Here is a 22704-nt window from a genome sequence, read left to right on the forward strand (position 1 = left end):
TTTTTTTGAGACAGAGTCAGAGTCTTGCTGTGTCGCCAAGGCTGGAGTGCAGTGTCACGATCTCAGCTCACTGCAGCCTCCACCTCCCGGGTTCAAGCAATTCTCCTGCCTCGGCCTCCCAAGCAGCTGGGATTACAGGTGCTCACCACCACACCTGGCTAGTTTTTTGTAGACACGGGGTTTCACCATATTGGCCAGGCTGGTCTCAAACTCCTGACCTCAGATGATCCACCCAACTCGGCCTCCCAAAGTGCTGGGATTACAAGCCTGAGCCACCACGCCCGCCCAGCCGGAATTTTTTAAACAACATTTTTCATTCTTGATTCATGCCTCACTTTGATAAGCATAAAGGTTTCTGAGCCTCTTTTAATAATAGTTGAAATTCAAAATAAATATCATGATTAAACCAGAAAGCAGTGGGACAAACCGATTCTTTCAAACTACTGTGTCCTCTCTCGTCACTGTTTTCAAGGAAGTGAAGCCTTTCAGACTAGCTAGCACAGTGGGGCTTGCAGTTGAGGGAATTCTCAGCCATCTGTCAACAAACGATGAGATTTAATAGCCATGAATATCATACATGCAACGAGGTACACCGTGACATCGTGCACTTGGAAAAGTTCCTCAAATCCCCAACCTCTTGGTGGAAGCTTCAAGCACGTGGGTGTCTGCACACGCATTCCCTCTCCCACAAACACTGTACACAAACATGTAAGATACTGGATTACAAAAACCATCTTTGAAAGAGTAATACCCTATTTGTTAATAGGTAATTTCAGCTCAAAGTAGCTTATGCTTGTGGTCCTTGATGGAAAGAAAAGCCTGGACTTGGAAATGCAGGGGAAAACCATGGTTTCCCTCTTACAAGAGGTGCCCTGGATGGGGTTCCCAGGTTTAAAGATACAAATGCCCAAGAAGAGTAAATTAATCCATCCCAGTTGCTTCTGATTGATCAAGAAGATGCTAGCACTATACTGCTTATTTGTTTGTTTTGTATAAGACTTGAGTTCCTACCTGAACTGGCTTATTTTGAAAACTTGTAAACTTTTACTATCTTTATTTCTAGATGTATTACTTTTAAATATGTTAAGTAAAAAAGATATGTTGTCCAGTTGATATCATTCTTCTTTTTTTGATGTTGGGGAAGGAGTTTGCACCAATATACAATATTATTTAATTTGTGCCTTAACAGTTGGGTGGGTAAGTGGAATCTTTTAAAAACCTGCAACCATAAGATCCACTTGTGGTCTTTAGGTTTTCAGATACTGTTTTTAAAACCCGCATGGCTACAGTTCTGTTTCACAAGCTGGTATTCCCTGAGCTCTGGGCCCTGGAATGCTGCAGGAGCCATATACCCACCACCCACCTTCCCTGGTCTTAAATGACTGAGCAGTGCCAGGAAGGGTTTGCTGGTGCTGGGACATGGCTCCATCCAGGGCCATGCACCGAAGTAACAAGTTCAGAGTCAGCTAACAGCTGCTGATTTCCTACTATATCCTAGGCAGGCACATTCACACTGCTTTATTTTTTTTTTTTTATTTACTTACCTAGAAAGACTGGAAATGCCTTATAAAGGGGAAAAAGTCAATTTTGTTTTTCCTTTGTGAGAGTCCTAAAATGCTTTCAAATTGTACTTTCCTAGGTAAAAATCAGGTTTATTCCCCCTACCCCAGCCTGAATTCTGGAAAACACTGAGTCTGAAGCACCTACTTCTAAAAACTACCTGTCTTCCCCTAGAGTTGCCGACTCCCCAGTTACCCCAAGAGCCCTCCTCAGACAGCTTTCCTCTGTTGTTTTATTCCCGGGCACAACCTGGAGCCTCTGGTCCCCAAGAGCAGCACCTGAGGGAAAGCCCCTTTTTTGTTCCTCAGGCCTTGAGAAGGGAAGGAAGGGTCAGCAGTGCTCAGGGGTCCCAGTCATGCCACCTGCTTGCTTGCATGTGGCCAGGACAAGGGATAGCTGGAAAGTAAAGGCATCCATTTTGTTGACCAGGATTTCTTTTCACCAGAGTAATGTTGAATAGCCCCACAAAGACTTTAGGGAGATCCTTGGGGACAGAAGACATTTCAATAGGCCACTAAGTGTTAATTAAGTAGTATTGTTAAGTTCATGAAGCCTTTGTTTGGAGAAAAAAAGATTCCCAGTATTGTTAGTCAGCTTTGGCCTATTTGCCTGTTTGGTGGGGGTAGAGCTGGTTATCTTGACCTTAAACGCACCATTTCTACAACCACTCCAAGGGAGTTCCTCAGAAAAGTTTATTCTCAGACTCTGGGCTTCTAATTTTATCTGTTTCCATCTCAGATGGATAATGAAGCCTCATAGAAAGTTGTACATGGAATCTCTGTCTTCATAGAAAGTAGTATGTGAAATCTGTGTGGAAATTTCAGATTCTTTAGCTAAACGCAGTTAATTGAATCCTTAGCCAGTGTGGGAAGGAAAGAGCCATTTATTCTCTTACATGCAGATGGGTATGGCTGAGTCCCCAGACTGGAAGCAGTAAAAGATGGTGCCATCGGCCAGTGGTTCATGCTTTTAGTACTAGATGGGACCATCAGAGTTCAATTCCATTTGCATTTATTTTAAGACATGAAAGCCGATTAAACAGCTGCTTATTTATTTGGCCTAAATACCCATTAAATGCTTCATACAGCAGTTTTAACAAAGGCAGAATGAATTAGGAATATACTCAAAAAAGAAGGGACTTCTTTCTATCCTTTTAGCAGGACAAAATAGAAAATTTATGTGTTGGCTTATGGATTTATATTTTGTGACATATTCAAATAGATACTTGTAATAACTCATGTAATCCATGTTTATTATAGTAGAATTGGAAAATACAGATAAGCCAAAAGAAAAATATTATTTTAATCCTGACCACTCTTCCCTGCAAGATAATAACTGTTAACATTTTAGTGTATATTCCTTTTTTTCTATATATATGTAGACATATGCAAAAGAGTATCTTCATTTTTAAAAAACAACGTAAAAATCAATGGCTAATTGACCAGATATAGCCAGCTGCCACCAAAAAACCAAGGGAGTGTTTGGATTGTATGGGAGGTGGGAAGGGGGTGACTTTGCTCTTAAACTGTGATTTGTGTGTGTTTGTGCAAGCATGTTAAGCATTTCTCTGTCTTGTGTTCATTCACAGCTGTGATTAGTGCCCATCCCATCCATTCCCTCGATAACCCTCACCATCATTTCCACTCCAGCAGCCTCGCTTCTCCAGCTCGCAGTCATCTCTACCACCCGGGCAGCCCATGGCCCATTGGCACATCCATGTCCCTTTCAGACAGGGCCAATTCCACAGGTGAGAGATGAGGATCAAGCCCAGATGGAAACCATTCCAAAAGAGTCGGCAAGCGGAAATGGGGAAGGACTTGCCCTACTTAGAAGAGGGATTTGGAATTTTTCTGTTTTATTTAACTTAGCATAACATTTCTGTGACTGACTCAAATTTGTTTCTGTAAAACTCACCCCATATTTCTACTTAAGTTTTAAACATTCAGTGCAAGGTTTCCTTTTAGTAAAAACAGTAGCTCTAATCACATAAGCATCCCTTTTTCCATAAACTTGCACTTTAACTCAGTCTTTTTTCCAATTTCTTTCTTTTAATCCTCTAGTTTGAAAGGAAAACTCATCCTGGGTGATTTCAGACACTAGTGGTTGCCTTTGCCTGGCAGTCACCCTAACGTTGGGTAGGTCCAAAGGTTAACTGTTACATACAGGTTACTTCCACCGTGGACCAAAGTGCAAACAACATCCAAGGAGCAGTGGGGCCACCAGCCACGAGGAGTTGTATGTATTGTAAACCACAGGGTGCCTGATGTAAACCTCAGGGTTATTAAAATTAGGAAGCAATGCACAAGAATAGATCCTCTCTGAAGAAACAGAAAATTACCTCTGGAGTGTATTTAAAGAAATACGTTGCTAGACAAACATGTCCCAGTTTGGAAATCTTAGGAAACCGCATTATCAAACAGTTTTAAGGAGGAAAGAAATAGTGAAGGTGTGGGGACAGTAAGCGGCATAAATATTCTTCATTAATTGAAAATTAATTTTCATCCTCAGTTTTAAACGGCAAGCCTAGTAACTTCCCATATATTCAACATATTATTTTTCCACCATTTGAAACTTGCCTATTAATAGTTATTATGTTACTGATAGAACTGAGTTTTGCTGGTCTGGGGAATAAGGGAATTTCAAGTGAGTTCCATTTTAAAAGAACCTCAAAACTTTATGCTGGAAGTTTGGGTTTCTAGTAATATCCCCATTCTTTTAAGTTTTTTGTTTTTCTTTGGTTTCTTTGTTTGTTTTTGAGACAGAGCCTCAGTCTGTTGCCCAGGCTGGAGTGCAGTGGTGCGATCTCGGCTCACTGTAACCTCCACCTCCTGGGTTCAAGCAATTCTCCTGCCTCAGCCTCCCAAGTAGCTGGGATTACAGGCACACACCACCACACCCGGCTGATTTTTGTATTCTTAGTAGAGACAGGGTTTCCCCCTGTTGGCCAGGCTGGTCTCAAACTCCTGACCTCAAGTGATCCGCCTGCATCGGCCTCCCAAAGTGCTGAAATTACAGGCGTGAGCTACCGCGCCCGGTCCCCATTCTTTCAAGTTTTCATCAATCATAAACATACCCAAAACATCAAATGAAGCTTTATTAAGGGGTGCCTAATAATTTCCAACATTATCTACTCCCAAAGCTATTACCTGATTTGGAGAATGCTGCTTGAACTCACATCTAAATTTGGCCTTCCAGGCTGAGCAGTGTGGCTCATGCCTGTAATTCTAGCACTTTGGGTGGCTGAGGCAGGAGGATCGCTTGAGCCCATGAGTTTGTGACCAGCCTGGGCAACAAGGCAAGATCCCGTCTCTGCTAAATATTAAATATATATATATATATGTGTGTGTGTGTGTGTGTGTGTGTGTATAAATTTGGCCTTTCTACTATCTCCCTCCAAATCCCAATTTGGAGTCCTGCATTTAAGAAAGATAGTTTACAAGATGGACAGTTACTCCAGCCAGCTGCATGGAGAGCCAAAGTCTGCCTTACAGACATAGTCTCAAATAGAACAGAGGACCAGAAAGCAGTCTCCACACCTGCTCTTAGAAAGGAGGTTTTGTGCCCAACACTGTTTCTCCATCTTTAAGGCCAAGGAATCTCACATGCTAGGATGTGGTCCTGCCTGAGTGGATGGCAGGCACCTTCCAATCAAATCAGCCCCTTCCTCCTTCCTCCTGGGTTTGGGGATTGGAGAGAAGCATGGCAGCTCCTACCCAGCCCTCTCCCTTGTGATCTAGTGTTGGTAAGCATTCCCTGCTCTACGGACCTAGGCAGAAAGTGAAGAGAGGGGGAAAGAATAATTTGCATTACTGAGAGAGGCCATGCTTTGATGACTAGTTGGATAATAGAAGGTAAAACTAAAGTGATAGACTTACTGAAGACTGATTTGAAATGTAGAGCAAGTATCCAGAAATGAGCAAAGTTCTTTTTCACGATTGTACTTTGCTAAGCTCCTGTGCCTCTGGAGTTCAGAGTGTTGCCACAGCTTGGTATATATGGGCTAAGCAGGGCCAGTCTCTGCTCTAAGGAGCATTCACTATGTCACCACCACTTGACATTGGAAAAGCACTTTCCTCTTGTCCAATCACTTGGCCAGTGTGAACTCTGTGTGTCTTAACTCTTTAAGAGGCAAGTCAGTCAGGAAGTAGCCCCCTTGCCAAAGCAGGAATTTTACTTACAGCATGGATTCTAAGCAGGCCAGTGATTTTGCACACTGTCAGGGAGCACCCTTCATGAAAAAAGCAACATGCCTGGGGCCCCCGGAGTTGTGCAAGGCAGCCCTAGTCTGTGGTAGCAGGCCTGGGTGCTGACTCATGTAGGCAACCCCATTTTCCTTTTTCACCTTTTGCGCCATCTCTTTGGCCCTCAGAAGCTTATATATCCAGTTACAGACCGTTGAGGCAGTCAGGAGAGGCCTGTTTGCCCAGAGCTGACCTAACATATCTGTCAGTACAGGCTGACATGGTCTGAACATGAGTCTACTGTTCTCTCTCCTCCTCCCTGCTACCCTTCCTAGCCAGCTCCTACCCTGCCCAGCTTCTCCCTGACCCAGGATCACAGAGGGGGACCACCAGCTCCCCCGCCGTGGGGATGGCTAGCTTGAGCAAGCCTAAGAAGATCCTCAGCACACCCCTTTAAGGGGTGAGGAGTGACCTAAGCCTGGTAGGGCCAACACAGTTAGGCACACTTGGGAGGGTGTATGAGTCCCTCATCCATGGACCCAAGATCAGAGGTGCCACTCGTGACTGGTGTGGCCTGACTTCTCAGAGCGCAAGGGCACAGATTCACTGCTACCTCAGCAACAAAGGCAGGGAAATGTGTTGGATTTCTGCAGATTGCTCGTGCTTTACAGTATCTCCATCTGTGGGGATACATTCCAAGACCCTCCCCCTCCCCGCGCAGTGGAGGCCTGAAGTCGCATGTAGTACTGAACCCTTTATATCTGTTTTCTCCATCTGATAACCGAGACAGCTACTAAGTGACTCAAGGGCAGGTAGTGTACGCAGTCTGGATAGGCTGGACTAAGGGATGAGGCACATCCCCAGTGGAAAGGCGTAAGATTTCATCATGCTACTCAGAACGGTGCAAAATGTAAAGCTTATGAATTATTTATTTCTGGAATTTTTCATTTAAATTTTTGGACAGCAGTTGGCCACAGATAATTGAAACCATTGAAAGCAAAAGCATGGATAAGGGGGACTACTGTACTTGTTAAGGTTGAGGACTCCAGAAGTCAGAAGAGGCCTTCAGGCCACCTGGTACAGTCCATTGCCCTGAGCTGTGTCCCTGTCCCTCTCCTCACAGGTGGGGAAGCTGGTCACCAGCTCATGCTGTTGGAAGGGTCTTCCTTATGTGGTCTCCCCGGGCCTTGGTGCTGCTTCTGCCCCACAGGGTGGGGGCAAGTGGTAGTCTGGGTGTGGAAAGGTGTGTGGTGGTCCAGAGCATGTGTGTGGAAGTCGGAAGGCAGGGATTCAGATTCCACCCTGCTAGTTCTTAACTGTGCAAATGGGCAATTTGCTTAACCTCCCAGTGCCTTCTGAGTTACTTTGAGGATCTAGTGAACTAATGAATGTAAAGCAGCTGGCATAGTGCTTGGCTTAAAGTAAGCACCCAGTAATTTACAAAGAAAAGAATAGATAGATATTCAAGCACCGTGTTCAGCACTTTTCATACATCTCATTCAATCCTCAAAGAATTATGTGTTATTCTCCCTCTTTTGTAGATGAAGAAACTGAGACTCAGAGATATTCAGTGACTTTGTCAAATTCACCCAGCTAGTACACAAAGATTGGAGTCCAGGTCTGTCTGACTCCAGAGTCCGTGCTTTTCTACCCTGCTGTGCTGCCTTCCAGAACAACTCTGCCCCTTCTTATATTTTGAGATTGTTATCATGTTCTTCCTGAGCCTTCCCTTCTCCAGGCTAATCTACCCCCATTTCTTTCTCTGAATCAAAAATGCCCTTCATTTGGCATGATCTGAAAGCTGTGTGCAGACCTCTGGGCTGCTCTGTTTGTTGTCCAATTCTCACTTGAGCTATGGGTTTTTTGCTGTGATGAGGCCATGCACAGTCCCTGGAGGCATGAAGGCCTATGGCATTGGCCTCTCCTGCAGTGACCGCCAGGCCTTGTCAGCAGAGCTGGCTACTGTCAGGTACCCGGCCAGCCTTGGTGGTTAGCCATGGTTGTCTATGAAAGGCCACTCTCTAAGATTCCAGTGAGTGAAGTTTTTAATTTTCTTTTATACTTATTATATCTTAATATCTTAGTCATCTCAGGAACCTTTACAAGTGCTTCATAATAAATAATGAGGAGAACTTTAAATCTATAAAATTGTGATCACTTAGCTGTGAGGTGAAAAACTGGAATAGCTGGTTGAGTACAAAATTGCTCGAGACTCCATTCTTATCCCTGGCAGTGGTGCTAATCCATGTTCTCTTGGACTAGCACTGATCGCAAGTGCTATTGAGCTGGTTTAGGGAACCCCTAGAAGTAGCCAAACTCTGGGACTTTCACATATTTAATGGCAAAAGAAATGCTAACGTTTAGACTTTCCTGCTGTAGAATCCGTTCGAAATACCCCCAGCACTGACACCATGCCAGCCTCTTCGTCTCAAACATGCTGCACTGATCACCAGGACCCTGAAGGTGCTACCAGCTCCTCTTACTTGGCCAGCTCCCAAGAGGAAGATTCAGGCCAGAGTCTTCCTACTGCCCATGTTCGCCCTTCCCACCCATTGAAGAGCTTCGCCGTGCCAGCAATCCCGCCTCCAGGACCTCCCACCTATGATCCTGCATTGCCAAGCACACCATTACTGTCCCAGCAAGGTGAGTGAGGATGGCAGCACACCTGGAGGGAGCACACCTGGAGGGACCCTTTGGCTCAAGCTTGGGACAAAGCCACCCCTTCTTTGAAGTATAGCAAAGCAAATATCCTCCAAGCCTATCTTAGCAATTCAGTTAGAGTAGCAGTGTGCCATTGCCCCGCCCAGGAAGTTTATGGCCTCCCCTTTTCTGGGAACACTTACAAACCGGAGAATAATTTGCTGGGAACCAAGGGCTGACCTTTTGAATTGTGTTTTATGTGCAGCACCTTTGGTGGTAAGTCCAATGGCATGGGAATGGATAGCAGATCTAGTCTCCCCAGACCCCTGGAATCACCTCACTTCGTAAGGTCCCTGCAAACTAGAGAAGGGATCAGGGAGGCCAAGGCTTGGACTCATAGGGTGGTGAAAGCAGAAGTAACCTCAGAATAGGGAAAGGAATCCTGTGAAGGGAAAGTCATTTACCCAAATCCACACAGCTCAGTAACAGTCCCCTGACCTCAAAGGCATGCTTGCTTTCTGCTCTTCCAAATTGTTACCTATTCATTTGCTTTAGAATAAGCCAGTGGTTTTCAAAATTTCTGGTCTCAGTATCCCTTTATAGCTTAAAAGCTATTGAGCACCTAAAAGAGCTTTTCTTCATATGGGTTATATCTATCAATATTTACCATATTAAAATTAAAACTAAGAAATTTTTAAAGTATTTTATTCATTTAAAAAAGCAAGTATCATGTTAAGTTGCATATTTTTATGAAAAACAACTATTTTCCTTTTTTTTTTTTTATTTGGGATGGAGTCTCGCTCTGTCACCCAGGCTGGAGTACAGTGGTGCAATCTCGGCTCACTGCAAGCTCCGACTCCCGGGTTCACGCCATTCTCCTGCCTTAGCCTCCCAAGCAGCTGGGACTACAGGTGCCCACCACCATGCGCGGCTAATTTTTTGTGTATTTAGTAGAGACGGTGTTTCACCACATTAGCCAGGATGGTCTTGATCTCCTGACCTCGTGATCCGCCCACCTCGGCCTCCCAAAGTGCTGGGAATATAGGCGTGAGCCACTGCGCCCAGCCGAAAAGCAACTATTTTCAAAACAAAAATATAGTGAGAAGAGTCGTTTTATTTTTTGCAAATCTCTTTAATGTCTGGCTTAATAGAAGACAGCTGGATTTTCCTATCTGCTTGTGCATTCAATCTGTTGCAATATGGTGTTTTGGTTGAAATATAAGAAGAAAATCTGGCCTAACAGATATGTAATTGGAAAAGGGAAGAGTATTTTTATAACCTTTTCAGATAATTGTGGATATTCTTTTTTGATACTACAGCAAAACTCAGCAAGTTGTAGTTTTTTAAAGGTTTGTTTGTAAAGTGAAATCTGAAACTTTATCTATGAAATATTCATACTTCATTCCATTAAAATTCATTCATCTGTCTTGCATTTAATGCATGATACTAAAACATCACACATCGGTCATTTAGAAAATATTGGTCCACTACATTATGCAAATTCTGCAAATAGTGATACATTTCATTATTCAGTATCTAAAAACATATTCATTAATATCATCAAAATGTGTATTAAGTTCTCAAGACCATGGTGGCGGATGCAAGTTTTCCAAAATCCTGATTTTTACTTAAAACTTAAATTTTATCATTGGCAAGAAACACTATCCATTGTGTTCCTTGAATTGACAGGCTCACTTTGTTCATTTTCTAAAAGATGTCTCAAGAACCAGTTTGTCTGTCTTTGAACTAACAGTGATATTCCATGATAAAAACATTCAACTCAAAACTCAAAACTATCACAAGTACCTTTATTTAAGACAGCTGTTGGCCGGGCGCGGTGGCTCACGCTTGTAATCCCAGCACTTCGGGAGGCCGAGGCGGGTAGATCACCTGAGGTCAGGAGTTCAAGACCAGCCTGGCCACCATGGTGAAACCCCGCCTCTACTAAAAATACAAAAAGTTAGCCGGGTGTGGTAGCAGACACCTGTAATCCCAGCTACTCGGGAGGCTGAGGCAGGAGAATCACTTGAACCCGGGAGGTGGAGGTTGCAGTGAGCCGAGGTTGCTCCACTGCACTCCAGCCTGGGCAACAAGGAGAGACTCCGTCTCAAAAAAAAAGACAGCTGTCATACTTTGCACACAGCTGAAGTACTTTATGCATACTTTCCATTTTGTCACATACAGTAAGGTCAAGATTTAGTAAAATAAAAAATATGTACTCCTTTATTAAGGATGGTTCTTAGTGAAACTGGCTTTTTTAAACTGCACGTGTGTGTCAGTGAATGGCTTTACAGTTTGGCACCACTGCCTTAATTTGTGCTAAGGCTCCAGCAGCTCACCCACTATTGCCTTTGTATCCTCAGTGCAAAGGCAAACACAGTGGAAAGGCAAATAATGTCTTACTATAAAGAGAGCTTTGGCCTTCCAGATATCCTGCAAGGGTTTGTGGACTACCACACTTTGAGAACCACTGGACTAGGATATTGGTTTTCTAGAGACAGTGGAATATTTTCTCTGGCCTCATGAATGCCCTGCTATCTCCCTCCTTCCCTCTTATTCCAGTAACTTTTCAGAGCAGTATCCCTGCACTGGGTCTGTATGTCTCTCTCACCCTGAAGCAGCACTTGGACCTTAGGGCCTTCATGAGGTCTAGGGGAGGCAGGCTTGGCCACATATCTGATGGTGCCCTTTCCCCTCAGCTCTGAACCATCACATTCACTCAGTGAAGACAGCCTCCATCGGGACTCTAGGAAGGAGCCGGCCTCCTATGCCAGTGGTTGTTCCCAGTGCCCCTGAAGTGCAGGAGACCACAAGGATGTTGGAAGACTCCGAGAGTGTAAGTTCGTGGGGCCATCAGTCCAGCCAGATTGCCTGGGAACATGCCCCAGGGCCTGAGACTGCTGGTCAAGCTGATATTCTGTGCATACCAGGCCCGCCACCCAGAACTATGAAGCAGATACACTCATTCATTCAGTAGATACAGTGTTGAGCATCTCTTCTGAGCCGGGAACTGTGCTGAGGACTTGGTCTGCTTTCTTTCCCATATCCACTCTTTTTTTTTTTTTTTGAGACAGAATCTTGCTCTGTCTCCCAGGCTGGAATACAGTGGCATGATCTCGGCTCACTACAACGTCTGCGTCCCGGGTTCAAGGGATTCTCCTGCCTCAGCCTCCTGAGTAGCTGGAACTACAGGCACCCATCACCATGCCTGGCTATTGTTTTGTATTTTTAATAGAGATGGGGTTTCACTATGTTGGCCAGGCTGGTCTTGAACTCCCTACCTCAGGTGATCCACCTGCCTCAGCCTCCCAAAGTGCTGGGATTACAGACATGAGCCACCACGCCCGGCCCCCATATCCACTCTTGAACATCTTAAATTAGCTTTTCACACTAGCCCAGCTAATGGCCCCTTCCCCCACTTCCTGCCTGCCTTTTAGTTCTGTCCCTTCTGTCATTGTTCTTTTCTTGGTTTGAACCATCCATACATTCCCTCAGTTCTACTCTGTGACCTTTCCTGAGCAAGATGCTGGAGGAGAAAGTGCCTGAGTGGTTGTTCTCGAAACAAAAATCACCAGGGTCTTTCTTTGATCTTTCACTCTCAAACTCCAGTAAAAATGTTTTGCCTCTGAATTTCCAGGTACAGGATTCTCTAAGCGGAAAGCTTGGGGCCCAGAGATCCAGGGACATACCAACTGTGCTGACTGGGGCAGAGACCTAGAAGGGGCAAGCAGTGGGCCTTCTGGCCTGTGAAGTCATTATGACCCTGGGGAGTATGTGTTGGGAGAAAGGCATTGTGCATTATCAGGAAACGGGATCCTAGTGACCTTGGGTCTATCCTGCTACTTTCCACTCTTCTGAGCCACCCTGCGTGTTAGTAGCCAGTTTTCTGGGGCCATTTGACTACTGACCACATGATGCTTTGGCCTCTCTCTGGGCTCTCCTTTCTGGGCTGCTCCCTGGATCCAGCCCAGTAACAGTGTTTTCTTTTCCATAGAGCTATGAACCAGATGAGCTGACCAAAGAGATGGCCCACCTGGAAGGACTAATGAAGGACCTAAACGCTATCACAACAGCATGACGACCTTCACCAGGACATGACTTCAAACCTGAGTCTGGAAGTCTTGGAACTTACCCTTGAAAACAAGGAATTGTACAGAGTACGAGAGGACAGCACTTGAGAACACAGAATGAGCCAGCAGACTGGCCAGCACCTCTGTGTAGGGCTGGCTCCAGGCATGGCCACCTGCCTTCCCCTGGTCAGCCTGGAAGAAGCCTGTGTCGAGGCAGCTTCCCTTTGCCTGCTGATATTCTGCAGGACTGGGCACCATGGGCCAAAATTTTGTGTCCAGGGAAGAGGCGAGAAGTGCAACCTGCATTTCACTTTGTGGTCAGGCCGTGTCTTTGTGCTGTGACTGCATCACCTTTATGGAGTGTAGACATTGGCATTTATGTACAATTTTATTTGTGTCTTATTTTATTTTACCTTCAAAAACAAAAACGCCATCCAAAACCAAGGAAGTCCTTGGTGTTCTCCACAAGTGGTTGACATTTGACTGCTTGTTCCAATTATGTATGGAAAGTCTTTGACAGTGTGGGTCGTTCCTGGAGTTGGCTTGTTTTTTGGTTTCATTTTTATTTTTTAATTCTGAGTCATTGCATCCTCTACCAGCTGTTAATCCATCACTCTGAGGGGGAGGAAATGTTGCATTGCTGTTTGTAAGCTTTTTTTATTTTTTTTTTATTATAATTATTAAAGGCCTGACTCTTTCCTCTCATCACTGTGAGATTACAGATCTATTTGAATTGAAAGAAATGTAACATTGAAAAGACTTGTTTGTTGCTTTCTGTGCAGTTTCAGTATTGGGGCGGGGTGGGGGGCTGGGGGTTGGTAATAGGAAATGGAGGGGCTGCTGAGGTCCTGTGAATGTTTCTGTCATTGTACTTTCTTCCAGAAGCCTGCAGAGAATGGAAGCATCTTCTTTATTGTCCTTTCCTGGCATGTCCATCCTTATTGTCACTACGTTGCAACTGGAGTTTGATTTGGATCTGGTTTTAAAATTCTTCTGTGCAATAGATGGGTTTGAGGATTTAGCGGCCCTGATGTCTTGGTCATAGCCTGGTAAGAATGTCCATGCTGAGGAGCCAGGTGTTGTATTTCTAATTGCCTGAGTCACACAGAATAGGGTAAGAGCCTGACCCCATTCTATAAATCAGAAAGCAAGGATGGAGACCCTTTCCTGCTGCTATTATTGGCTCTCTTTGAGGAAGTTGGAGGTTAAGGAAGGAACTTGTTTGTTTCCATATACGACTCCTTCTTCTCTCTAGTTCCAGTCTTCAGCCAGTCCAGCGCTCTCTTCCACACTTCAGAGCCCCTTCAGAGAAAGCATTAGCAGGAATGAGACAAGGCAGAGCTGCAGTGCCCCCTGAGGCTTCCACACATCTTTCTGAATATTATTTTTCAAGTAACAAGGGACAGGGACAGCGGAAACAGCTGCCCCCCCCCATCCCAGCAGCTCAGCTAAGCCCTGATGAGAATGAAGCCACAGGAGTTGTCTGAGGTGAACCCAGCCGCTCAGCCACACATGGAAGCCATTGCCTTTGCACATAGTTCTTGGGTTCTTTTTCCTAAAAAGGTAAGGAGCTGAGGTGTGTGGTTTTTTAATATTAAGAATATATAATGGAAAACACACGACTGACGCTCAGGCATCTTCCCCTACTCCCCAACAGATCCCCAGAAGACAGCGTGGAAGGCAGTGTAGACAGTAAATCGGGCTTCAGTTCTATAGCCAAGAAGAGATCAGCTGCTGAAACCACCAGTGGGTACCCCAGGCCACCTGCCTTTGAACTTGGGGATTTGCCATGTTTGATCTTGTCACATACTTGCTTTTTTACAAGATGAACTCTTTGTATTTATGATTTGGGGGGCAATGAAAGGTGCAATGCAGGAACTGCTGCTGCCGAGCTCGCTGGTCACATGGGGGTGCCAGGCGGGATTCTGGAAAACCAGTGCACTTAAACTGATCCTGAAGAGAGCTGTCCCAGCACTCTGGCCACCAGGGGGCCAGATTCCCCAGAAACTACCTTTTGCCCAAAGAACATGCTCAGTATTTGGGGCATTTCCTCCCACGAACCCTGACTGCTTCTGTTACCTCAGGGCCTTGGTACCTGGATACTGCCACAGAATTGGGGCGGGTGGGGGAGGGGCCTATTTTTAAATAAAATAACTGTTCAAAGTTGGGGGTTTTTTAAAAAATTAAGAAAAAGGAAAGCTATTCTGTATTGCACCTTTTCACAATTTAATACATTTCTTACATTTTCCTGTGCTTTTTGAAACTAAACCATTGTGTGTCCTGTAGTGTCCTAGTTGAGCTGCCGCTCAGCAGCTTCCTCGGGGGGATTTGGAACACCTGTGTCTGTCGCCGCACTGCCTGCGGGAGGGGCCCGGAGGGCTGCTGGTACTGGCGTCTGTACACACTTGTTTGGCCTTTTCTGTAGTTGATGCTGTAAACTCTATGGCTTTTTAAAAACGATTTCATGTTTTTATTTAGTATTGGAAATCCAATACACTTTTTTAATCCAATCAAACTCTGGTCTGGTCAAACAGTTATTTTCCTTTGTCCTTAAAAAAAAAAACAACTTTGGGGCCCCCTGCTTCCCAGCCTCTAACTGACTTCACTGTTGCCTTCACAACTGTAAAGCCAGTAGTCTATGAGGAGACTCAGGGAAGGGTGGCAGGTGAGCCAGGAGGCTGCAGGAGGTGTTTGGACCGTCTACCAGTACCAAAAATGAGTCTTGTCCCTGTTCCCATCCCCCTGTTGCTGCCCTGCAGGGACTGAGTGGCCTGAGGAATCAGAGGGGGCCCCTGGCAGCCGTCCCTGAATGGAGTGCAGGCCATGTCCCTGCCGCGGCAGCGCATTCTGTTAGGGCAGACTGACTGTCCACGTGGGGCCTGGCCTCCCCACTCCCAGCCCCACCACTCATAGGGACCTGAAGCTGGAGCAGATGTCTCCTGGGATGCCCGCTTGCCCCAGGCTGCCTCACCTTACTGTGTTCACTGTGTAAGATTCCTCGTGGTGTCCCAGAGTCTGGGCCAGGGAATAGGTGACCTCAGCAGCCAGAGGCCTGAGCTTGCAATAATAGAATGAGGGCTAAACACAGAGCACAGTGTCCTCACTGCTCCCTTTGCCCCGCTGTTCATCTGCTCTGTGGCTAGAGTGTACTTTAGGAAGCCCAAATCCCGTCCTTCCCATTAGCCACACTCCACTGGGCTCAGGATGAAGTCCGTGCTCCCATAGCTGCAGGTTGGTGCTTGTCTGCCACAGCCTCCAGGTCCAGACTAATGTTGCCTTGTGTACCAGGGGTGTGGCCACAGAAAGCTACCAGTGAGGCCATTCTCAGTCTGCCTGGAGTGTCCTCTTTACTGCCATTCTGTCTTAAGTGCCGGGCGTCTGCTGCTACTATCCCTCCTGTGCGTCCCTAGGTGGAGCTCTTGGCACATTTTGCCGTGATTTGTTGGAGTGTTTTCCTGGGCCCTGTGGGCTCAGTGGGGACAAGATTATTTCTCACTCCTTTCTGAATGTCTAATGCAAGGGGCAGTTTCTGACAATAGCAGATGCTTGTCTCTTGGATGGATAGACAAACAGTCACGAGGACTCATGCCCTGGAGTGTGCTGAAAGGCTTCACACACACGCACAAGAAGCCCCCTCCTGACAGGGATCCTAGTAGGTCCCCAGTGTTCTGGTGCTAGAACACTCCCATTTCAGCAGCCATGGCCGTTTGGCCTCCTGGGGTAAACGTGAAAGATGAAAGATGACAGTCATGAGAAACGATGCTGGACTGGGCCCAGTGGCTCACGCCTGTAATCCCAGCACTTTGGGAGGCAGAGGCAGGCGGATCACCTGAGATCAGGAGTTCGTGACCAGCCTGGCCAACATAGTGAAACTCTGTCTCTACTAAAAATACAAAAATTAGCCAGGCATGGTGGCGGGCGCCTGTAATCCCAGCTACTTGGGAGGCTGAGGCAGGAGAATCGTTTGAACCTGGGAGACGGACGTTGCAGTGAGCAGAGACCATGCCATTGCACTCCAGCCTGGGCAAGAGTGAAACTCCATCTCAAAAAAAAAAAAAAAGAAAAAGAAACAATGCTGCTGCCTCATGACCAACTTCAAGCTGGGAACTAACACAAGAATATCTTGCAGATTTGTTCTAAGATGAGCATATGGACAAGGCTCTATACGAAGAAGAAACACCTCTTCCCCTACCCCATTCCTGCCCCATCCATCCTCTCCCAATTGCAGCCACCTTCCTGCCAGAAGTGGGGAGAACCATCAGGAGAGACTGGAGACAAGCAATAAGCAAGCCATCAAATTGATGATGACAGGGCCATGGGCAGGGATTGGAGAACCAGGGAGCCAAGAGGAACCACCGCTAACCACAGACAGAAGAACCCCAGACAGCAGGTACCCGATTCTTAACCTAGGGTTCCCAGCTACCAAAGGAGGGAGTTCACCAGGGGTGCAGGAGGAAGAGGTAGGAGACAGTAGTTGAAAGAAAATAATACTTGTTTTTAATAATCTTTTAAATGTACATAATGTTGGAAAAGTGCTGCTTAAAACTACCACTACCCTCTAAGCATGGTGGATGATATTCATCTCAAGACGCCCTTTTCCTCAATTAGGAACTTGGTTTGTAAAATGAAAGGGACCTAAAGCTGAGCTCCAAAAGGTTGGTGGGAATACCTGCTGCTCTATAGCACAAGAATAATTCGGGATTTCCTGAAATAATTCGGGGTGGAGGGGACACGCAACCGGTATAATCAACAAGATGGTGCAAGAATGAGGGGCTCTGTGGGAAAGCACCCCAGTGGGAACTGGCTGGCCTCAAGGTGTCCAAAGACCTTTCTTAAATGGGAAGATCTTTTTGTTTGTTTGTTTTGTTATTTTTGAGTCAGAGTCTCACTCTGTCACCCAGGCTGGAGTGCAGTGGCGTGATCTCGGCTCACTGCAACCTCCGCCTCCCAGGTTCAAGCGATTCTCCAGCCTCAGCCTCCAGAGTAGCTGGGACTACAGGCACCCGCCACCATGCCCAGCTAATTTTTGTATTTTTTAGTAGAGACAGGGTTTCACCATATTGGAAAGGCTGGTCTCGAACTCCTGACCTCGTGATCCACCTGCCTCGGCCTCCCAAAATTCTGGGATTACAAGCGTGGACCACCGCGCCCGGCCAAATGAGAAGATCTTGCCCTATTTGCACTTCTATGGAGTGAACCCCCTCCAGCTCCCCAAATCTCATGTAACATCTGCTGTGTGCACATGGCCTTGAATGTGTTACTGGATACTCCCCCAGTGAAGAAAACAGCATCTGGGCCAACATGGCGGTGGGCAGGCCATGAGTCTGGCATGGCACGGGTGACCCATGAATGGAATTCGTTCGCTAGAAGCAGGAGCTGAGGGCCAGAAGTGACCATAAGAATCTAAACCTGAGAACTCTCAGAAGTCCAGGGGGCAAAGGGGGACACAGGTCAAGAAATGTGGGTTCCAATCAGCCTAATCCAGATTTTAAGAGGCAGGCTGACCTCAGCTTGTGTCTGGGTTGCCATCGGTTTACAATTTCTCCCTCCTCAGGGTCCTGGAGCAAAGCCTCATCACCCTGTTACTAGGTGTCAGCCGCTTGCTAATGGGGTCTGCCTTCTGTGGACCTGGTTGCCCAAAGGAGAAATCTGGGAGCCATTCTAAATTCTTCCCTCAACACCACAGCACATTGCTCAGCAAATCCTGCCAGCTCTTACCTCTCAGAGGTCCCCCAGAGCAGCTCTTTGCTGTCTGGTAGGCAAACTACTAATTAAGCCCCCTGCCTGAGTCTCACCAGCAATCAGGGAGCGATCCTCCACACAAGTGTTCAGGTGCTGCTTCTAACGCAAATCTGATGCTTCCCCGCTGCTCAGCACTGTGCAATGAGAGCTCCAGCACCTGCCCTACGGTAGAGACTCCAGTGTGGCCCTGTCTGCCTCGTCCCTTTTATTTCCCACTAACCTGCCCCTTCACCCGAATTTGGCCCTAACCATTGACAGCAATTTACACTTGCAGAATAAGCCGTGATGTCTGGCCTCTACTGTTTCCTCTGCCTCAATTTCTCTCTATCCCCTACCCTGACCACTGGCTTTCTCTGTCTGGTCATATCTATTCATCTTTGAAGGCCCAGCCTAACCATCCAGTCCCCTGATCATTCTTGTTCACGTTTCTGTCTCCGCCAATACACTGCGACCTCGCTAAGGAAAGCAGCTGTGCTTGGATTCTCCACCCGAGCACCCAGCACACCATAGGTCTTCACTAAATGAACTTGCCTCGTGAGGCAGATGGACTTGAAATCAGGTAACTAATAATACATCATGGCCCGGTACTGAGGGAATTTAACAAAGCCCTAATTCCTCCTAGGAGCATATACTTAAGGTTTTGCAGAGGAACTAAGGCTGAGCTGAGCCTAGGGTGTAATGTGAGGCTTATCTTTCTGGAGGAAGGAGGAGGCCACTGCAGAGCTGTGGAGCTGCCTGCTTCACGTGGCCATCAGTACAGATCCCAGCCATCCCATGTCACTCCTGTGCTCAGCCTCCTGTCACTGCATTCAGTGCAGAGGCCCCAGCAGGCCAGTGCAAAGGCTATGGAGGGTGCACAGGTCTGGCTAGCTGGCTTTCGGGGAGAGAGGGAGCTGGTCCCCCAGATTCCTGGAACACTGCAAGGGCAGTACTGGGCCCAGTCAAGCTAAGTTTGGCTGGCCAGATACCACAGCTTGGGGTCAGTTCTAGTGAGACAAGAATAAAGTGGTTCCTTTTGTAAACTCAAAACCCAGGTCTTGCCGAGAATTCTGGGCAGCTCATGGCTTTCTGGAGAGGAAAGAGCCAGGATTTACTTTTGAAGGCAAAATTATGGATCAGGCTCCTGCAGACAAAGTTGCCCATGATATGTAAGGAGAATCAGCCAATGAACATTCTAGACTAACACACAGAAGGGAAATTGACTGTAACCAAAGCCAGAGAGATCTCAGTGTGGGCAGGTGGGATGAGAGAAGGAATATTTGCGGCCAGTCAGAAAAGGGTCTTCCTCACCCAAGAAGCTGGAAATCTTCAGTTGTTTCCTAAGATACTTTGAAGGCCCACTATATGCCAGGCACTGAGGATGCAAAATGAGTACGACAGTACTCATGAAATGGTAATTTCATGAAAAGAACATGAAAAGTGCTAAGAGACCCAAACAAAGTGATCTGGTAAAGTAAAGAAGGAATTTCCAACCCTAACTGGAGAGTTGCGTGTCACGAAGTAGGTGACACTGAGAATGATGGACGAATTCACCAAAGAAAGGAGTTTCTTCCAGCATTGCTTGAACTAATCTAAAAAGCAGGAAAAATTCCAACACTGGATAAATTACAACAGAAAATGCTTTTCAGTGATTTGCTCCAAAGACAGTAAGGGATGTCCGTAACAGGAACAGAAAATCTGACCCAAGTGGTAGATGAAAAAAGAGGTTGGGGTTTCCTCGGGGAAAAGCCTAATACTAAGAACCAGAGGGAAGCCTGACTGACGCTTATCAAAAAATAAGTAAATGAGTGATCATTATCTTCCCTGAGAATTTGTTGAGAATTTTGTGTCTATATTCATAAGGGATATTGGTCTGTAGTTTTTTTTGCAGGGGGGAGTGTTGTACTTTTTGAGTGGAGGGGTCTGGCTTTGGTATCAGTATAATACTAGCCTCATAGAATAAGGGAAGTGTTCCCTCCTTGTCTATTTTTTGGAAGAGTTTGAAGGATTGCTATTAATTGTTCTCTAAAGCTTTGGTCGAATTCACCAATAAAGCCATTGGGGCTTGAGCCTTTCTTTGTGGGAAGCATTCTTTATTACTAATGTAATCTGTCGACTTGTTATAGATCTATTCGGATTCTGTATTTATTCTTGAGTCAGTTTTGGTAATTTGTTTCTAATTTGTCCATTTTATCTAGGGTATCTAATCTGTTGGTATACAACTTTTTATAGTGTTCTCTTATAATCCGTTTTATTTCTTTAAGGCTGGTAGTAATATATTTTATTTGACTCCTGATGTTAGCAAGTCTCTCCTCTCTCTCTCTCTCTCTCTCTGTCAGTCTAGCTAAAGGCTGCCCATTTTGTTGATCTTTTCCAAGAACTAACTTTTGATTTTGCTGATTTTTTATATTGGTTTCCTGTTCTCTATTCTATTTTTTTCTGCTTTCATCTTTATTATTTCCTTTCTTCTGTTTGCTTTGAGTTTAGTTTGTTCTTCTTTTCCTAGTTTCTTCAGGTGAATGTTTAGGTTATTGATTGGATTTTTTTTAAGTATCAGAGCATACTACTCTACATTTTCCTATAAGTACTGTTTCTGCTGCATCCCATGTTTTTGGAATGGTACGTTATCTTTTTGTTTTCATTTTCATTCATCTCAACTTGTTTTTTTCGGGGTTTTTTGTTGTTGTTGTTGTTTGTTTTTGAGACAGAGTCTCGCTCTGTCACACAGGCTGAAGTGCAGTGGCATGATCTCAGCTCACTGCAACCTCTGCCTCCCGGGCTCAAATGATTCTCCTGCCTCAGCCTCCCTTGTAGCTGGGACTACATGTGCCTGCCACCAGGCCTGGCTCATCTTTTATATTTTTAGTAGAGATGGGGTTTCACCATGTTGGCCAGGCTGGTCTCAAACTCCTGACCTCAAGGGATCCACCTGCTTCGGCCTCCCAAAGTGCTGGAATTACAGGCGTGAGCTACTGCACCTGGCCTCAACTTATTTTCTAATATCCTTTGTGATTTCTGCTTTGATTCAATGATTACTTACATATGTGTTTAATTTGTATGTATTTGTGAATTTTTCAAATATCTGTTACTAATTTCTAAATGTTGTTCTATTGTTGGTCAGAGAATATATTTCATATTATTTCAATCCTCTTAAATTTATTGAGACTTGGTTTGTGGCCTAACAGATAGTCTGTCCTGTAGAATGTTCCACGTGCCCTTGAGAAGAATACATATTCTGCTGTTGTTGGATGGAGTGTTGCAGAGATCCCTCTTAGCTCTCTTTGGTTTATATTGTTCAAATCTTCTATTTCCTGGCTGATCTTTTGTCTAGTTGTTCTATCAGTTATTGAAAGTAGAGTATTGAAGTCTGCAACTATGAGTGTTGAATTGTCTATCCTCCCTTCCATTATGTCAGATTCACTTCATGAGTATGTGTGTGTGTGTGTGTGTGTGTGTATAATCCAAATAGATCCATAACAAGTAGACAGATTACATTAGTAATAAAGAACACTTACCGCAAAGAAAGGCCTAGGACCCAATGGTTTCACTGGTGAATTCTACCAAAGCTTTAGAAAACAATTAATAGCAATCCTTCACAAACTCTTCCTAATTTTATATATATATATATATATATATATATATATATATATATATAATTTTTTTTTTTTTAGAGAGAGACAGGATCTGGCTGTGTTGTCCAGTCTGGACTCAAACTCCTGGGCTTAAGTGATCCTCCCACCTCACTCTCGTGAGTAGCTGGAACTATAAGCATGTACCACCATGGTGGCTTAGGAGTTTGGGGGCTCTGTTGTTAGGTATATACATATAATTGTTTAATCTTCTTGATGGATTGACCTTTTTCTCATTATAAAATGTTCTTTGTCTTTAGTAATAATTTTTGTCTTAAAGCCTACTTTGATATTATTAAATAGTATAGCCACTCCAGCTCTCCTTCAGCTAATGTTTGCTTGGTATGTCTTTTTGCACCCTTTTACTGTCAACATATTTGCATCTTTGAATACAAAATCTGTCTGTTGTAGACAGTATACAGTTGGATCATGGTTTTGTATCCATTCTGCCAATTTCTGCCTCTAAACTGAGTGTTTAATCCACTTACATTTAATGTAATTGCTGGTAAGGTAGGATTTACATCTGCCATTTACCTATTTGTTTTCTATATGTCTTGTGTCTTTTTTTTTTTTTTTTTTTTGAGATGCAGTCTCACTCTGTCACCCAGGCTGGAGGGCAGTGGCATGATCTCAGCTAATTTTTGTATTTTTAGTAGAGACAGGTTTTCACCATGTTGGCCAGGCTGGTCATGAACTCCTGACCTCAGGCGATCCACCCACCTCCCAAAGAGCTGGGATTACAGGCGTGAGCCACCATGCCCGGCCATGTCTTACGTCTTTTTTGTCACGCTATTACTCTATTACTGCCTTCTTTTTGTTAAGTAGATATTTTCTAGTGTACCATTTTAATTCCCTTGTCAAAAAGCATGAATCATGAAAGAAAAATTTGGTAAGTTGGATATC

General features: G+C 45.1%; 1 protein-coding gene across 17 annotated transcripts in view; it reads left to right on the forward strand.

The window, feature by feature from the left end:
• Positions 1–14966, forward strand: part of NEO1 (neogenin 1) — a 253000-nt gene extending 238034 nt beyond the window's left edge. For 11 of the 17 annotated variants that reach the window (XM_034939097.3, XM_063596779.1, XM_034939098.3 and 8 more), the window contains 4 exons: positions 3149–3307; positions 8121–8384; positions 11081–11217; positions 12376–14966. In XM_034939097.3, the coding sequence (XP_034794988.1) occupies positions 3149–3307; positions 8121–8384; positions 11081–11217; positions 12376–12459 (644 nt within the window). In that variant the 3' untranslated portion in view covers positions 12460–14966. The remainder of the gene's footprint in view (positions 1–3148; positions 3308–8120; positions 8385–11080; positions 11218–12375) is intronic. The other 6 variants (XM_063596778.1, XM_063596781.1, XM_055098917.2 and 3 more) reach the window with 2 other exon arrangements.
• The last annotated feature ends 7738 nt before the right edge of the window (positions 14967–22704 follow it).

This window comes from Pan paniscus, chromosome 16 (assembly GCF_029289425.2).
Source record: "Pan paniscus chromosome 16, NHGRI_mPanPan1-v2.0_pri, whole genome shotgun sequence".
Lineage (NCBI taxonomy): Eukaryota > Metazoa > Chordata > Mammalia > Primates > Hominidae > Pan > Pan paniscus.